General features: G+C 36.9%; 1 protein-coding gene across 2 annotated transcripts in view; it reads right to left on the bottom strand.

Moving 5' to 3' along the window:
- LOC111159390 (hypoxia inducible factor 1 alpha subunit) overlaps window positions 1–8,814 on the bottom strand; it is a 40,706-nt gene extending 31,892 nt beyond the window's left edge. For both annotated transcript variants that reach the window (XM_022521812.1, XM_022521819.1), the window contains exon 1: window positions 8,429–8,814. In XM_022521812.1, the coding sequence (XP_022377520.1) occupies window positions 8,429–8,463 (35 nt within the window). In that variant the 5' untranslated portion in view covers window positions 8,464–8,814. The remainder of the gene's footprint in view (window positions 1–8,428) is intronic.
- Between the last annotated feature and the right edge of the window lie 8,978 nt (window positions 8,815–17,792).

Raw genomic sequence — 17,792 nt, 5'->3', positions numbered from 1 at the left:
TTTTGTGTGTGTCTGAAAAATTTCTCAAAGCAGACACTAACTTAGTAAACACAATTTAGAGGATACTGCTGTGATAACTGATATTAATAACAAAACTTAAATACTAAAGTCTATAATTTTCAAGAATCCCAAACTTGAAATTACTTAAAAATGAAAGATATAATACATAATGTATGTTATCAGTTAACACTAAAAATTCAAATGTGGCCTGAGCCATCAGAATTCAATGCTCTGCTTGAGAAATTACATGCACAAATATCCTTTGAATAAATGAATATATGATAATCTGTTACAGGCCATAGTGGTTAGATGCTAGAGTAACGTCTTGGGATGAAACAAATTTTGGACCCATTGAAATAAATCAACTCATTCACATTATCCAAGAAAAATACCCCTTCCTCGATTCACGGTGAAGGCTTTAATTACTGGTTTGACATACAACCCATTTAAACATTTTAGCTATGTTATCTGCAAAGGCAAGGAAATTCCAACTCTCCTCTGCAAACAGGTTAAAAGACACTTAATGAATTCCTGATGCCAAAAGAGCATGGAAAAGTAGGCTTTCTTAATTTGCTATCTCCAACAGCCAAATAAAGAGCCTTTCTCCTTTACCATTACCACTATGGAAAATGATATTTTAAATAGCATGTGTATACAAAAAAAAAAAAAAAAAAAAAGGCATCTTCATTTAATCTGTAAAAGGCCATTCATTAAAACAAAACAAAACAAAACAAAAACCCAAACCAATGTAGAGGAGAAGCACCACTAATATTCTTACCCCTCTTATATAGGTTCACTGATGGTGTGGCCCAAAGGACATCATCCTTTGTCAGCTTGTCCCAAAGAAGGCTAGAGTGATTCTCAGTAATTTGAGACTTCAAGAGAGTGACTCTTCTGAAACTTAGTAATTATTATAAAAATGAATCTAACGATAGTTTCTAGTTTACTTAGTCCCTACTTTGTGCCAAGAACTCTGTTTCATAAGGGTTAATATCTCTTTTATCCTCACAACAATCCTATAAGGTAAATATTATCATCCTAATTTATAGATGAGGAAAGTAAGACCTAGAGAGGTAATGCAACTTGTACAAGATCACATAGCTATAAGTGGTAAAGCAAGCAGCCAACCTCAAAGCCCAAGTTCTTAGCCATTAGTCATTACCATTTTTTCTTAAGGAAATGAAATGAAAACCCAACCCAAAGAAGAGACTCTCAGCTTTCCAAAAGGCACAGCAAGAATAGTTGCAGAACAGTTATGATTGGTTAAAAAAAACAACAACTGTAGAATATGAATTTAGATGATTTTCAACAAAAACCTATAGCCCATTCATTACAATACCAGCAACGATCAAAAGTCCTAGATAAGGAGACAATTAATAATCTACACCACGGCAATCAAATACTTACAATATGACATTTGACTCATGTAATCAGGGAACCCCACTGACACAGTTAAAAATGGAGAGTCCAAGCAAGGCAAATTGGCATTCATCCAAGAGACTGATTTGGGAGGGACTCAGAGTCTCAGAGACTGAGAGGAGGGAGGAGGAGGGACTCATTCTCAGAGACTGAAAGGGAGTTTCTTCTCACTTTTTAAAATACAAATTGTATGAATGCAGGCATGGGAATGCTAGGTGCCATCCTTCGTATCATACAGATACCCTGTCAGTGGCTGAAAGAGGCCAACAGGCAAGTAGAACAAAGGCATACAGGCAAAGTCATATTCAAGAGAAAGTCAGGAATTAACACTGTGAGGACACCACTTGAGACTCTGGATTTAACTGTCCTACAACCAAAACTAGACTGTGTAAGCCAATAACTGGCTTTCCCCTTAAACTAGCTTGAGCTGTGTTTTATCACTGCAATAAAAAGAATCTCAATACACTTACAAACTCCCAAGTATTTTATATTAAAAACTTTAAGGATGACCAAGTACAAGAAAGTGGCACTCTCCAACACTGCTAGAGAGTATAAACTAGTCCAAACTTCCTGGAAGTTTAGAGCAGACTTAAGGAACTTTTACTAAAGATAAAACAAGGTGAAGATACTTTCCATACATTTACCTAGCTAATTTTGGGCAGCCATACACATATGTCTCTTTCAGTAAACTTTTTTTTAACTCAGTGCTCTAAATATATAGAATTGGCAGGCACTAACTTTTCATATACCTTAGAATAGGGTACTGGTTACTTTCAAGGCCAAGTATATGTGACATAGCTGTATTTATTAAAAAAATACTTTTCTAGCTTGGTTCTAATACTATAAATATTTTTGAAACGACAAAAAAAAATTCAAGATTCAAAAAAGTTTCAAAGTAGCACAAGGCATTTCCAAGCATAAGAAAAATTCCTATGAAATACAGGACAAAGAGGAAAATAACAACTTCCATTAAACCTTTTAAAAACCTTAAAATCTCTCTGCTTCTTTCTCTTTGTTCATTTATTTTTTGTTTCATTTGTTCATTCAAATACTTATTAAGAACTCACTGTGTGCAAACATTCTCTTTCACATCCTAAGTTTCAAATTCAGTCTATCTGTGATCTTGCCCATTTAAATATATTTCAATTTTGTAACAAAAAAGGGGAAGGAGTCACTTTAGAGAAATTTGGTTAGCATCTTAATTTATAAGATCTCTAAGAACAGAAATACATCCCAACTCTTAAAGACTTAAAACTTTCTGCCTTTAAACCTTACGTTTATTTTTACCATACCATTTTTCAAGTGGAAAAACAGATTTTCACAACTATTAGGAAAAAAAGAAGCATCACAGGGAATAGTCACTGAGTGAAAACTGCAATATTAAGTAGAAGACCCTTAATCTGCCTAAATATATTGTGACTTTCAAAACAAGAAAATGAAGAATCACAGTTAAGACTGATCACTAGATTTCTGTCCTATTTGCAAAACAAGAAATTTTGAAAATCACACTCTGAAATTGTCTCTATTTTTAACATAACCAAATGAAATTTTAAAATAAAGAAACAACCATAAATGACAGTTGAGGTCACCAGAATTAAAAGCTAATGCTGGAGACCATTTTCTTATGAAAATAAGTCCTTTCAATTATTTTTAAAAATCTTTTAAAATAAGTTACCAATTAAGTGGGACTTTATCAACAAAAAAACAGTTATAGACCTTTTTAATCAAGTATTTTTCTGAAAATACACTGGCAGGTCAAATCTTTCTAAGTCCCTAGAAAAACTTAATTCTCATTTTAGAGGAGCTTAACTTCACTTCTCATAAAGCTTCCCTGACAACTGTTCTCTGTTGTTAACTTTTAAGCTGGTTATTACACACAAACAAAGCCTTTAAAACACAACCTCCTCACCATGTCCATTATCATAAAAACATAAGATAACAAATGTTGGGGAGGATATGGTGTAATAGGAAACCCCTGTGCACTACTGGTACAAATGTAAAATGGTGCAGTCACTATGTAAAACAGTATGTGAGTTCCTCAAAAAAATAAAAAATAGTGTTACCATATGATCCAGCAACATACTTCTGGGGATATATCCAAAAGACTAAAAACAAAATCTTAAAGAGATATTTGTACACCTGTGTTCACAGCAGCAGTATTCACAATAGCGAACAGGTGGACGCAACCTAAGTGTCCACAGAAAGATGAATGGATGAACAAAATGTGGCATATATTAGCCTTAAAAAAGAAGGAAATTTTCACACATGCCTACAACATGGGTGAATCTTGAAGACATTATGTTAAGTGAAATAAACCAGCCACAAAAAGACAAAAAACTGCATGATTCCACATATATAAGGTATTTACTAATCAAATTTATAGTAGAATGATGGTTGTCAGGAACTAGGAGGGGGAAACTGGGAGACCTGTTTAAATGGTTACAGTTTCAGTTTTACAAGGTAAAAAAAATTCTGGTTACAGAATGTGAATATACTTAACACTCTTGAACTGTACACCTAGAAATGTTTAAGATGGGAATTTTTACATTATATATATATTTTTTTAACCACAATTAAAAACCTCACAGCACTTCAAAAGCTATGGGGAAATAAGTCATGAGGAAATCACTTAAATTTTCTTTTTATAAATGTAGATTTTATGTCTTACATTTTTCTGAAAGGGTCATGTCTTACAAATGATATGGGTTTGATAGTTTTTATTTAAAAAAAACATGAATTTTAATATAAAACTCAATACACATACAAAATAGTTAATTCCCTTTTTAAAAAAGATTATATTTATTTTAAAGAGAGAGGATACAGGGGGAGGGGCAGAGGAAGAGGAAGAGAATCTCAGCAGACTCCCCACCAGTGGAGGGGTGATGAGCTGGATCTCAGGATGCTGAGTTCATAACATGAGCTGAAATCAAGAGTCAGATGCTTAACGGACTGAACCACCCAGATGCCCCCACAAATAGTTAATTCCTGATGCTCCAAAAAACAGACAGATAAAATTCTAAGATCTAGTTACTTCAAAAATTCTTGCCAAACTCTTACCAAAAATACTGAGCAACATGATTGACTTATCTTAGCTTCAAATTCTTTTTTCTAGTTCTGTAGTTAAGCAGAAAACATACATAACACATACACTGCAAGTAGCAGAAAGTGGGCTAAAATCCACCAACCAGATAATTAGTTCCATCATTAAAAAAAAAAAATAAAAAAAGAATATTCTTATGAATTAAAATCAATTTCTTAATAGAAAACAAATCCACAACACATATTATTTTTTCCCACTTTAGAAACTCTTTTGTTAACAATCTTAGGTTAAGAAGTGTCTAAATTATAGAAATTGTATTTTAAGAGGACACATTTATGAATAAACACAGTAATCTAACCAAATCTTTAATATCCACATATGGTAATAGTTTTTTTTCACCACCATACATAATCAACTGTTATGGGTTCTTCAGAAAACATCAATAGAGACTAATCTCCCTCAGCCTCCTACACATATTCTTGACATACAATAATAGAATATAACCACAAAATCTTAACTGTGAGCCCACACAAAGATAATGGAAATCAGCAGGTAGAAAGATTGGACATTCCCCAAACTGCACAAAATGCTTTGTAGTGGACCACTGATATGAACTACCATAGTACAAGTAAAAGAATGTACAAACATAGACTTCATACAAATCAAGGATCCAAAATCAGACTAATATACAGTATGAAGCCTTGCCTTGCCTTGAGAAAGAGAATCCAATAGTTTTAACTGGAGAAATTCAAAAGTAAAGTTTTTCTATCATGCAGGCTCACATTCTTTACTGGGAGTATTTTGTTAACTCATCATGTTTAGCAAAGATAAATATAAAATTGTCTACTCTAAACTGTGGTGTCGAGACAAAAAATGTTTTAAGTTACTGCCGCCCCAAGACTACAGTGTCTTGCACATACCTTGCTAAAAGAGTAGTGTATGTGTTTATGATTCTAGTCTCTGAAATCCAGAGTAAATTCAAGTGGCCTATTTGTGGAGGAAAGAGGGGTATACAAAATTGTGAAGGGGATATAGAACAAATACTCAAGAAGAATAACTGGTGCTAGATGCCAACATAACCCAAGGGTGTACTGTTTTAGATGGGAAGGAACCCTCCTTCTCTTTAAATCTGAATCCAATGTTAGTCTTTTCATTTTTAGGAGACTTAGAAAAGATACATGAGGTGGGGAGGAGAACTAACACAAGAAATATCTGAAACACCTGCAAAAAAAAGTGTGTTTAAGTGTTAAGTTGTTAACTTACACAAATTCAAACTAGAACTTCAATAGGTAACAACTATTTTCAATTATAGTGTTACCAAGATTCCTAAACCGGACATTACCTCATTTAATCTTCACAATAACCTCTGAGATAGTTGCTATTGTCATCATTTCAAAAGGAAGAAGAAATAGGCTCAGAACCATTCAGTAACTTGCCCAAGCTCACAAAGCTAACAAGTGAAAAAACTGAACTCCTAGTTTTAATTAATAAGAGGTGTCTGGGTCCAGATCCTATGTTCTCAACTACCAGGCATGTTCTTTTTCAAAAAAGAAAATCAAAGTAAAATTATAACAAGAAGAGAGCTTACTAATAAATTAGAAAGCTTCTTGACTTTTAATGACCAAAAGTTAAAGAAGTTAAGAAATGTCCATTCTCAGAGATTTTAATGATCCAATAACTAGTTTTGGATACTGAAGGAGTTTGGCCTGAAACCTGGAAGAGAACAATAAACCACTTAACCTTCCCTTTGAGATCTAAAAAACTGGTATCAAGGTGCTATTAAGTCCAGTCCTTACCTACTGCTAAGGAATCAACATGAAATTCCCTGTTAAACCCATTATAACCATAGCCATCCTCTGTTCTGATTTCTTCCAATGCTTCAGTTTTTTTATTTTCCTAGACCTTTTTTCAAGAAAACAAGTTTGTCTCCCCAACCTGGGCTCAAGAGCACATTTAAAGTGGAAAAACTGTAAGGAGAAAATACCTTGCCCCATAATCTCTCAGTTACCTTTTCAAAAAGTTTTAAAATTAGTCAGAAAATGGTAAAAACCACAAAGTGGTTAAAAAAAAAAAACTTTAACAAATAACATCTAAAAGTTGAGTAGCCACTAACTGTTTAACTTTCAAGTTATAAGAACCTCTGTATTAAGAAATATGACTCAATCTGACCCAAGTTTGATGAATTTTCAAGTGAGAATATTTTTGAAAATAACAGATGGGACTGAGCAAAATCTAAGAATTGGTTTAGAATTGGGAGTGATGCACAGTAACTAATTCATTTATATTAAAGCTGCTTGTGATATCCCAAATGATGAACTGCAAAGGAAAAATTAGTACAATATTACATATAAAAAGGGACTGGTGCATAACTTGATGCATAATGTTAATATGATTCAGCATATAATAAGGACTGAAAATTGGTACTACACGGAGGTAATCTGCTTTACGTTTATAATCTAGCAGCCTCATCCTTTCATCAAAAGCACTGTAATCACTTCTGCAAAGTTAATTGCAATTAATTCCTGTCAACTCTTGGAATTAAGTCTAGACCTGTCTACTCACTTTTTGAATTTTATAAGAGCTTTCTCTGGTGTACACAAAGTGAGAATTTATCATTCCACTAAATAAAGACCAAAATGGTATCTACAAAACAGCAACACCACCACCAAGTTTATCTTCTGCTGATACTGATTAGGAAAGTTAATCTCTCCCAGAAGAGTGAAAGGATTTTAAGGAGTAAAGCTTCTACTAACCACAACTCTTATAAATCAATTCCTGAAAATGATTTCCACAAAGGTTAAAATACCCAAACTGTACAAATTGTATGTGTGTGTGTGGGGGGGGGTGGAATACTCTTAATTCCACTGGTTCCACTTACAATTCTTAATCCTATAATGTACCACCTAGACTCAAACTTGAAGGTGTTTTAAAAACTTGCAATAAGTTCTAACAGAATGATTATTTTCGTCGGATATATCTAGAATGTTTTCCTTTAATATACTTTAATTTCATGAAAATAAGACAGTTCTAAAAATGCTGAAGCTACATTTCATTTGCTGCGATCACATCCTTTTTTTTTCCCCCCATTTCATTAATATTGTTTGCCTAAATTCTGCCGGCCCCTATATTTTCACTAAGATACTTTTAAGAATGAATGAGGCACATATTAATTTATAACGTCTGGGCTCTCTTGACAGCTGATATAAATACAAGTAGCCAATTCTGATGTTCTCTTTAAAATGTGACGATTTCTCCAAATTTCCGTTACTCTCTCAGTCTAGACGAGTTTTTCAAGGCGATTAAAACAAAGCAAAACAAAACAAAACCTGCACGTGCAAACTAAAGTTAGCATCTGCAAGCCACCGAGACAAATCCCTAATGCACAAAGGCAAAGACCCCCGCCGCGGTTAGACAACCGCACAGCCAGATCGCATCCGACCACGCGAGCCCCTCGGTGGGAAACCCAGGGCCCCGAGCCCACTGGGAAGCCAGGACCAGCGTGCAGGGTCCTCTCCGCGGCCGAATTTGCCGTGGAACCGGAGAGAATGGGGGCGGGAAGGAGCGGAAGCTCGGGTGCAAACCGCGGCGACCGAGCTGCGGCTCGTTTCTCTTCCCGGGGTTTTCAGGCTAGGGGAAGTCCACCCGGATGGAGGTAGAGGGCAGGCCGGGTTTTCAAGGTGGGCAGGAGGGCGGTGCGAGGCCCAGGCGGCCGAGAGGCGAGGGCTAGCAGGGCTCGGCTCCCGGCCCCCGAAAGCACTTTCGATGCGTCTCCCACCCCCCACGACAAGATGGCGACGTGGGCAGCGGGGGAGCCCGGCCGGCGAGGCTGGGGGAGAGGGGAGGGGAGAAGAGGCAGAAACAAAAAGGCGCCCCCCCACCCCGGAACGCTGAGGCCGGCCCGCGAGCCCAAGGCGGCGGCCGGGCGGGGGCATCGGTGGAGAACGCGGCTGGCGGAAGAAATGGGCTTACTTTTTCTTGTCGTTCGCGCCGCCGGCGCCCTCCATGGCGAATCGGTCCCCGCGAAGCCTTCACGGCCGGCCGCCCCCAGGCTCGCTCCGGCCTAAGCGCTGGTTCCCTCCACACGCTGGGAGAGAAGGGGAAGCACGTCCAGAGGTGGGAGGTGCAAGGCGGGAAACCTCTCGTAAAATGCAGGCAGGAGGAGCAGGAGGCAATCGCAAGGGTCCAGGTACGGCTCCGAAGAGCCTCCCCTCCGGCTGCTTGTCAAGGCCCGACCCAAGGAACTGGCCGAAGCGGCGACGAGGCCAATTCTCGCGTCCCCTCAGACGAGGCGGCTCTGTGCACTGAGGAGCTGAGGCAGCGGCAGGGGGCGGGCAAGGGCGGAGGCGCGCTCGGCCACGCGCAGGGGATAGGGGGAGGAGGGTGTCGGGGGCGCGCCCGCCCGCGGAGCCCTGCTCGCGCACACGCAAGCCCGCCTCACCTGAGGGGAGGCGGGTTCCCTGAGAGCCAATGGCGAGGGACGCAGGCGGCCAGTCCCACCCCAGCCCTCGTCTGTCTCAGCCAATCAGGAGGCGGTCAGCTGAAGCACAGCTGGGACGCGCTGCCGCGCTCACGTGCTCGTCTGTGTGCAGCTGCGTAGGAAAGAGAAAGGAGCTGGGGTGCGGCCAACGTGGGTCTGGGGACGCTCTGCCTTCTTAGGGAAAGCAGCGGCTGGCTTTGGGAGGCGCTGCTGAGAAGGGATTGGGTTTTTGGGTCTCAAGGCTGCATCACATTTCCTGCTCCCGGTACAGCAAGTCTCCCGCTCTCTTTTTCTTTTATGGCTGTGTTGTGTAGGGTTGCCGCCAGCTCTGCTAAGTTCCAGTTTAACAAAGCCGACTTTTCGCGTCGTGGCAGAAAACCCTTTCGACCCTTCCTTAGATGTGTTCCAGTGGGGTTTTTCTTTCCAGGTTATCCAATCACGGGCCATGTCACCAACTGCGATCTTTGCCGTAGAACACAAGGGTACAGTCCTTGTCTACTACATTTTCCTGTAATGAAGTTTGGTTACTGAATAAATGCAAATAAAAATATAAAGCAAACAAACCCCTCATGCTGTAAACTTCTCAAGGGAAGTAGTTAAGGTAACAGGGAAATTTTAAAATCTGAAATTATTTTGGCATTTACAAATAGGCGTTAAGTGGCTTTAATAAAAGAGCATAAACCAGAATTTCAGGGAAGGAGGAAGAAAATGGCTTTAGGTAGGTTTTCATTTTACTTTCTCGTTGTTTGTAAAAGAGCCAAAAATAATCTTAGACTGGGAAAAAATGAGACTCATTACCTTTATTTCATTGTGTAGACTGAAAAGAGGAAGGATTCTCCAAACCCACCACCCAAAATTGGGCAAGGAAGGGACTGCTGAGCCTGAGTTAACTCGATGTGGTGGCGGCCAGTATTGTCTGCTTGCTAACCGGAGTTTGCAATCCTCTGAGTAAAATTTAATCATTTTTTGGATTTGAAAGTATATATTTAAGGACTGTCAGTCTTTTAAACAAAGAATGTATTTTGAGTTCAACAAAGAATCATTGCACTTTCATCTCCACTGGACACTGGATTATTTTACTTCTCACATTTGTCTTATTAGTGACATTTACAATCCTGCTTTGAATTGTATATTATTGTGGATATCTGTACTGGATTCAGTTATATTGATGTGTAAAAACAAAGGTCTATATAACATAGCACTAAACTGTTAACAATTGATTCATAAAGCACCTTATTTTAACTGGTCAGTAGGCCCATAAAGATATAAAGACTGATCTTAATGTTAGTTGTTTTGTTTTTGTTTTTGTTTTGTTTTGTTTTTTAGGTTTATGTTGCTGAATGATATGTTTTCTTTAAAAATACCATTGGAAATGCCTGAAAAGAGGAAAGGACCAAAAATATTTACTCATATTTTGTTTTTTAATTCTGAAATGGATAACTTGGGAAAATACAAACCTTTTAAGTTAACATCCTGAAAACTCAATGTTAAACATAGTGAGTGATGCCAGTCAGGAGTGAGTTTGGATATAAACTCTGACACTTACTAACAAGTTATTTAATTTCTCAGTGCCTCAGTTTACTCATAAATGTCTATGTCACAGAATTATGGCATAACTCAGCAAGCTAATACATTGTAAAGCATGTAGAATAATACCTGGCACATAGTAATCAGTTAATAAATGTTAGCATTAGTATTGTTGGTGGGGTTTTTTCCCCATTATTATTCTTATTATTACCCCCAGATTTGTGCTTCTGCTAGTAATAATTACTTGGGCCTCTGCCACAGTTCAGCAAGTTTTAACTATCCAAGAATGCCTATTATGTTAATATAAGTCCACGTATATTCTCTATTTTCAACTTTCGAACTGCCCATGGGTTCCTATTCTTGTATGTAAACATGATAGCAGAGATCTTCAATCAGTTTCTTTCTCATTATACTTGTAAGAAATTCTCTTTAGCCAGTGATTACAGTCAAAGTGTATAATGTTCGTTATATAAAAACAGAGCATTTTTAAAAAAAGATTTTATTTATTTATTTGCCAGAGCAAGAGACCACAAGCAGAGGGAGCAGCAGGCAGAGGGAGAATCACATTCCCTGCTCAGCAGAGTGCCTACTGCGGGGCTCCATCCCAGGACCCTGGGATCATGACTTGAGCCAAAGGCAGATGCTTAACCAACTGAGCTACCCAGGTACCCCAAGAGCATTCTGTAATAGCAAATCTAAATCACTGAAGAAACAATTTGAGCATTTCAAAAGTTTAAAGCAGAAGGATAATTTAATCAGCAAAAGATATTTTTGAACATTCATTAAATTTACCTCCAAAATATGTAGAATATGCTGTTTTATGTACGTGTGAAGAAATATGTATGTATATATGTTTATACACACATATACGTATATGAGCATGGAAAGCAGTAATAATCAGTTTGGTTTCACATAATTACAAATGAGCCAAATAGTATTCCATAACAGAATTTGAAAAAGCAAAGTTTTCTTGGAATAAAATTTTAAATCATTCTCTTTATAACCACCTATTAATAAATGTATTTAGATTATTACAATTTAAATAATCCTTAATGAATAGTCTTTATTCCTTTTGTAAGTGTTCAAATTTGAATCCAAAATACTCTGCAGAACTTTCTATGTAGACTGACAGATGACTTGCAAATGACTTGACTCTTAACCCCTATTAGTAGGAAGCAGGAAGTTGGGCAGTGAGTGGAGGAGGCAAGGTAAAACTTGAAATTTGGAATACTACTAAATAATATGGAGCATTGACACTTTTAAAGAGTGAAACACGTCAGATTCAGATAGTTTAGAATGTATCAAACTATATGGGAAGAACTTGTGGTCAGTTAGTGAGTCTTGTCTTATTATTACTCTTTCTTCCTCCCCCACTTTCGACCTATTGTATTATAAGAACAATAACAGACCAAAAGAAGGAGATCGTTTGGAAGGAAAGTGCTTAAGAGAGAACACATTAAAAATCTTTTGTTTTTTCTTTCAAGGATCAAAACAAAATAAATACCTATATTTGTCTGAGAGAATAAGAATAACCTGAAAATTTGCCACTAGCACTTTTTAATTCTGGGAGATTTTAAGCATAATTTTACAGAGAAATGTTCAAAGATTTTCAGTTTCTGGCCCAACATGTAAAGAGCTTGGAAGCTCCCATTCTCACAATAAGAAAATAAAGCTGAACAAACTGAAAACCAACAATTCTTCTTAGATCCATCAGAGAATTGAGGTCACTGAGCGAACCGCTGCCCTGAAAACTGAAGAGACAGACGGATAGAGTGAATCGCAGCTTACCGGAAGATCACGGTTTTACCAGGAGCAGAAGCCAGCAGCTGAAGCCAACATGACAGTTGGAGCAAGTATCAGTGGGAATACTTTAAATTCTAATTGTGGAATTGCTGGAGGCTCTGTGTAGACCTGCTTGAGAGCTAAAAATTCAATGGCTCAGCCTTAGAGGTGTCCCACAACTTTTCTTAGTTTTACCTTCAGGAGCCCTTAAATACATTCTCACTGGGAAGATCTGAGAAATCTTCATGGGGGAGGGGAAAAGTCACTTTTAAAAATACTCCCAGAGTACTCTGTTCTTCTTAAGAAGATATGCTCTCAGAGGAAACTATTTTGCCAAAGCGTAACTGACCATGTGGGGAGAAAACCCAACTCCAGCACCCTCTCAACTCAACTCAGGCTAAAAGACTGAGCACTAATAAGAGGAATATAGAATGCTTTCCTTCCTCCCACACCTGACCATACTACCACATCAGTAGGGCTTTTGTGTAATGGTAGGGAATTGTAGCTAAAAGAACTGCAAACCTCAGACCCTATTTAAAGAGTTACTTAGGGACATCCAAAGACAACACGAGAAACAAAAACAAGGACACTAGAGGCAATTTTAGCCTCAGACACCACAGCTACAGCAAACAATAACGCAGCCTAACTCTTAGTCAGATAAACATAAAACCTCATCGTGAAGTTCTATCTACCTAATTTCCTTGGACCTGACATAGCATGTCTGGCTTTCAACAAAAAATTTATAAGACATACTAAAAGGCAAAAACACAATCTGAAGGGCTAAACCAAACATCAGAATGAGACTCAGATATGGAGAGATTTTGGAATTATCAGACCTGGAGTAAAATAGTTATGATCAATGTGCTAAGGGTTGGGGTTTTTGTTTGTTTGTTTGTTTTAAGATTTTATTTATTTATTTGACAGGGAGAGAGAGAATACAGGCAGAGGTTGAGGGAGAATCAGGCTCCCCATAGAGCAGGGGGGCTCAATGTGGGATTTGATCCCAGGACCCTTAAACCATGACCTGAGCTGAAGACAGTCGCTTAACCAACTGAGCCACCCAGGCACCTAACATGCTAAGGGTTCTAATGAAAAAAGTGAACAACATGCAAGAATAGATGGGTAATATCAGTAATGATATGAAAAAATGCTAGAAATGAAAAACAATGTAACAGAAATAAAGAATGGTTTTGGTGGGCTCATCAATAGACTGGACACAGCTGAGGAGAGAATGAAAGCTTGAAAGGATTATCAGTGCAAACTTCCAAAACTGAAATGCAAAGGAGACAAATTAATGATAAAGATGGAATAAAATATCCAAGAACGGTGTGACAATTACAGAAGGTTTAATGGAAATACCATAAGGGGAAGAGAAAGAAACACGAGAAATGTTTGAAGAACTAATGACTGAAAATTTTCTAAAATTAATGACAGCAAATCACAAATCCAGGAAGCTCAGAGAATACCAAGCAGGATGAATACTAAAAAAATCTAAGGTCAGACATAGCATATTCACACTTCAGAGAACCAAAGACAAAGAGAAAAATTTTTTTAAGGAGTTAGGTAGGGGATGGGGTAGAAATACCTATTTTAGAAGGGGAAGGAAAAGAATTACATTGGACTTTTCTTCAGAGATCTTGCAAACAAGAAGAGAGTGGAGTGAAATGTATAAAGTGTTGAAGGATGAAAACTCACTGATCTAGAATAATGTTCCCAGTGGAATTGTCCTTCAAAGGTGAAGGAAAAATAAAAATAAAAAATTCTTGTCAGTAGACCTGCCTTGCAAGAAATGTTAAAGAGTTTTCAGAGACGAAGAAAATAATAAGGGTTGGAAACTCAAATCTACATTAAAAAAAAAAAAAAAGGAAGAGTGTTACAGAAAAAATAAAGAAGGTAAAATATTTTTAAAATTTTTCTTAGTTGTTCTAACAAATAATTTGATCAGAAACATAATAGTAAAATTATATTCAATGGTTATATCTCATGGACAAATGAAATGATTGACAGCAGTGTTAAAAGGGACAGAAGGGAGGAATGGGGAAAACTCTCATAGCTATTTGCATTGCTGGTGAAGAAGTATAATGCTATTTGAAAGTAGAGTTGGATTAGTCACACTGCAAACTATAGGGTAACCCCTATTTTTTTTCCTTTATCTCACCTCTGTCCCCACCCCTTTCCTGGGCCTAAGTTTTTTCTTTTTAAGTCTCATTAAAAAGAAGAAAAAAAGATAATCATATAGAATAAATCAGATGGAATGTTTGTCTTTGAAACCAAAAAGGCAGAAAAAGAGTGGAATCCAAAAAAGAAATGAAGGACAAGAGCAACAGATAGAATCCCAAAGTTTGAATGAAACAAAACCAAAAACAAAACAAACATAAAAGCTCCTGAAATGAATAAGCAATTATAGTGAGATTGTAGGATATCAGGTTAATATAGAAAAGACAGTTGCTTTTCTGTATCCAGAAATGAGCAGTTGGAATTTGAATTAAAATCATAGCAGCACTGATTAGAGTTAACAATATTGTATACTTGGAAGTTGCTATGAGAGTAGAGTTTTCATGTTCTCACCATAACAAGAACAACAAGATGGTAATTATGTGAGGTAAAAGAGTGTTAACTAATCTTTTGTGGTGAGCGCTTTGCAACATATACGTGTATCAAATCATCACATTGTACACCTTAAACTTCCATAGTGTTATATATTAATTATACCTCAGTAGAGCTGGAGGGGAAAACACAACACCATTTACATTAGCATTCCCCCTCAAAAGAAAGAAATACTTAGGTATAAAAAAAAAATACTTAGGTATAAATCTAACTTAATATACACAAGACCTATGTGAGGAAAACTATAAAAATTCTCAGGGAAAAAAAATCAAAGATCTAAATAAGCAGAGATTTCATGTTCATGGATAGGAAAACTCAATATTGTTAAGATATCTATAGACTCAATGCAATCCAAATCCCTGGAGGTTACTTTTCATTGTCAACACACTGATTCTAAAATTTATATGGAGGGGCGCCTGAGTGTCTCAGTCAGTTAAACATCTGCCTTTGGCTCAGATCATGATCTCAGGGTCCAGGGATCAAGCCTCACATCGGGCTCCCTGAATAAATCTTTGAAAACAAAACAAAACATAAAGTTTATAAGGAGAAGCAAAAGATCAGAATACCAAACATAGTACTGAAGAAGAACAAAGTAGGACTGGCACTACCTAATTTCAAGATTTAGTATAGAGCTATAATAATCAAGACAGTGTGGTATTGGCAAAAGAATAGATAAATAGAACAATGGAACAGAATAGAGAGCTCAGAAATAAACTCACACAACAATAGGCAAGTGAGCTCTGACAAAGGACTAAAGAAGGCAATCCATTGGAGAAAGAATCATCATTTCAACAAATGGTGCTATAATGACTCAACATCCACATTTGAAAAAAATGTATCTAAATTCTGACCTTATCACACCTTTCACAAAAATGAACTCAAAATGATTTTAGCCCTAAATGTAAACTGCAAAACTATAAAATATTCTGGAGATAACATAGGGGAAGTATCTAGGTGACCTTGGCTTCAACACCAAAAACATGATCAATGAAACAAAAAGTAGCTAAATTAGATTCTATTAACTTAAAAACTTTTACTTTGCAAAAGGCACTGACAAGAGAATGAAAAGACAGGCCACATACTGGGAGAAAATATTTGCAATACACAGATCTGATAGAAGACTTGCATATAAAATATACAAAGAACTCTTAAAACTCAATAGTAAGAAAACAGACAATCTGATTTAGAAATGGACAAGAGATCTGAACAGATGCCACACCGGAAAAGATATACAGGTGGCAAACAAGCATCTGAAAAGATGCCCCATATCACATGCCATTAGGGAATTGCAAATTTAAATAACAATGAGATACCACTACACATTTAAAATAACTGAAATCCAAAGCACTGACATCCAATGCTGGCAAGGATGTGGAGCAATAGGAACTCTCTCATTCCATTGCTGGTGGGAACACAAAATGGTATGGCCATGCTGGAATACAATTTCTCAATTTCTTAAAGAGCTAAGAAGTGTTATATAATCCAGCAATGATGCTCTTAGGTATTTACCAAATGACTGGAAAACTTATGTTCATGCTAAAACCCACACATGAATGTTTATAGCAATTTTATCCATAATTGCTAAGAATTAGAAGCAACTAAAACTCACTAATAGGTAACATCCAGACAATGAAATCTTATTCAGTTCTAAAATGGAAAAAGCTATCAAGTCACCAAAAGACATTAAATGCATATTTAGGAAGATTAGTGAAAGAAGCAAATCTGAAAAGGCTTCATAACATATAATTCTAATCAAGTGACATTTTGGAAAAGGCAAAACTTTGGAGACAGTAAAAAGATCAGTGGTTGCCAGGAATTAGAGGGAAGGGAGAAGGATGCATAGGTAGAGAACAGAAAACTTGTAGGGCAGTTAAACTATTCTGTATGGGGGAAAAAAAAAACTATTCTGTATGATACCCTAATGGTGGATATACGACATTATGCATTAGGCAAAACCCATAGAACTCTATAGCAAGTGTGAAACTAAACCATGGACTTTATTTAATAGTGATGTATCAATATTGCTTCATCAGTTGTAACAAATGTACCATACCAATCTAAGATGTCAGTAATAAGAGAAATGGATGTGTTTGCAGGTAGAGGAAGAGGGACTACGTGGGAACTCTCTGTACTTACTGTATTAATTTTCTATTAGCCTAAAATCATTCTAAGCAATAGTCTATGAATTATAAGACAAAAAAAAGGAATACCTTCCCAAAGTCCAGTTTTCATATTTTCCTTAATAAAGCAAAAACCATAAATTTGTAAGAATAAACCTTGATAAAGCATCCCTTTGATTAAAAAGAAAAGTGATATTTGGATTTTTTTTCCAATATCAAAGTCAGCCAAAAAATACTGAAAAGCCACAACTCCATAAAAGTTTTCATTTCTAGAAAGGAAAGTTATAAAAGAAAAAGAGAACACAGTCCTATCTTTGTAAATTAATGGTAATACTATCTCCTGATATAAAAGCTTATAGGATTTCCACATTTTTTTTTTTTTACCTGTTGGATATCAGTTGGTACACTAATAACCCAAAGAAAGATGTTTGTTAAGAATCTGCCTTGCCTGCTTTCTATCCCCATCCCAGTCCATACCAATACATTAGCATACTTAGAGAATATTATTGTATTGTTTATTAATTCCGTATACATTGTGTCCATTTCGTTATGGGCCAGACATATATTTTTTGTGTAATCTATAGGTTTGTGTGCCATTGTAGAATGTGAGCTTCTTATGACCAGGAAACTTTTGTCTTGACAGCCCTAGAATCTGGGATGGTGCCCAGGCTATGAGAACAATCATCCTATCAGCACCTGTCATATTCTAAGCACTGGGCTAAGCATTTTTATTTTTATTTTTTTAAGATTTATTTATTTATTTTAGGGACAGAGAGAGAACCAGAGAGAGGGGTAGAGGGAGAGGGAGAAGGAGAGAGAG

Source organism: Enhydra lutris, unplaced genomic scaffold (genome assembly GCF_002288905.1).
Source record: "Enhydra lutris kenyoni isolate GAN:26980312 unplaced genomic scaffold, ASM228890v2 scaffoldscaffold4, whole genome shotgun sequence".
Lineage (NCBI taxonomy): Eukaryota > Metazoa > Chordata > Mammalia > Carnivora > Mustelidae > Enhydra > Enhydra lutris.
The sequence above is the reverse complement of the archived record's forward strand: the minus strand, read 5'-3'. Positions and strand labels throughout refer to the sequence as shown.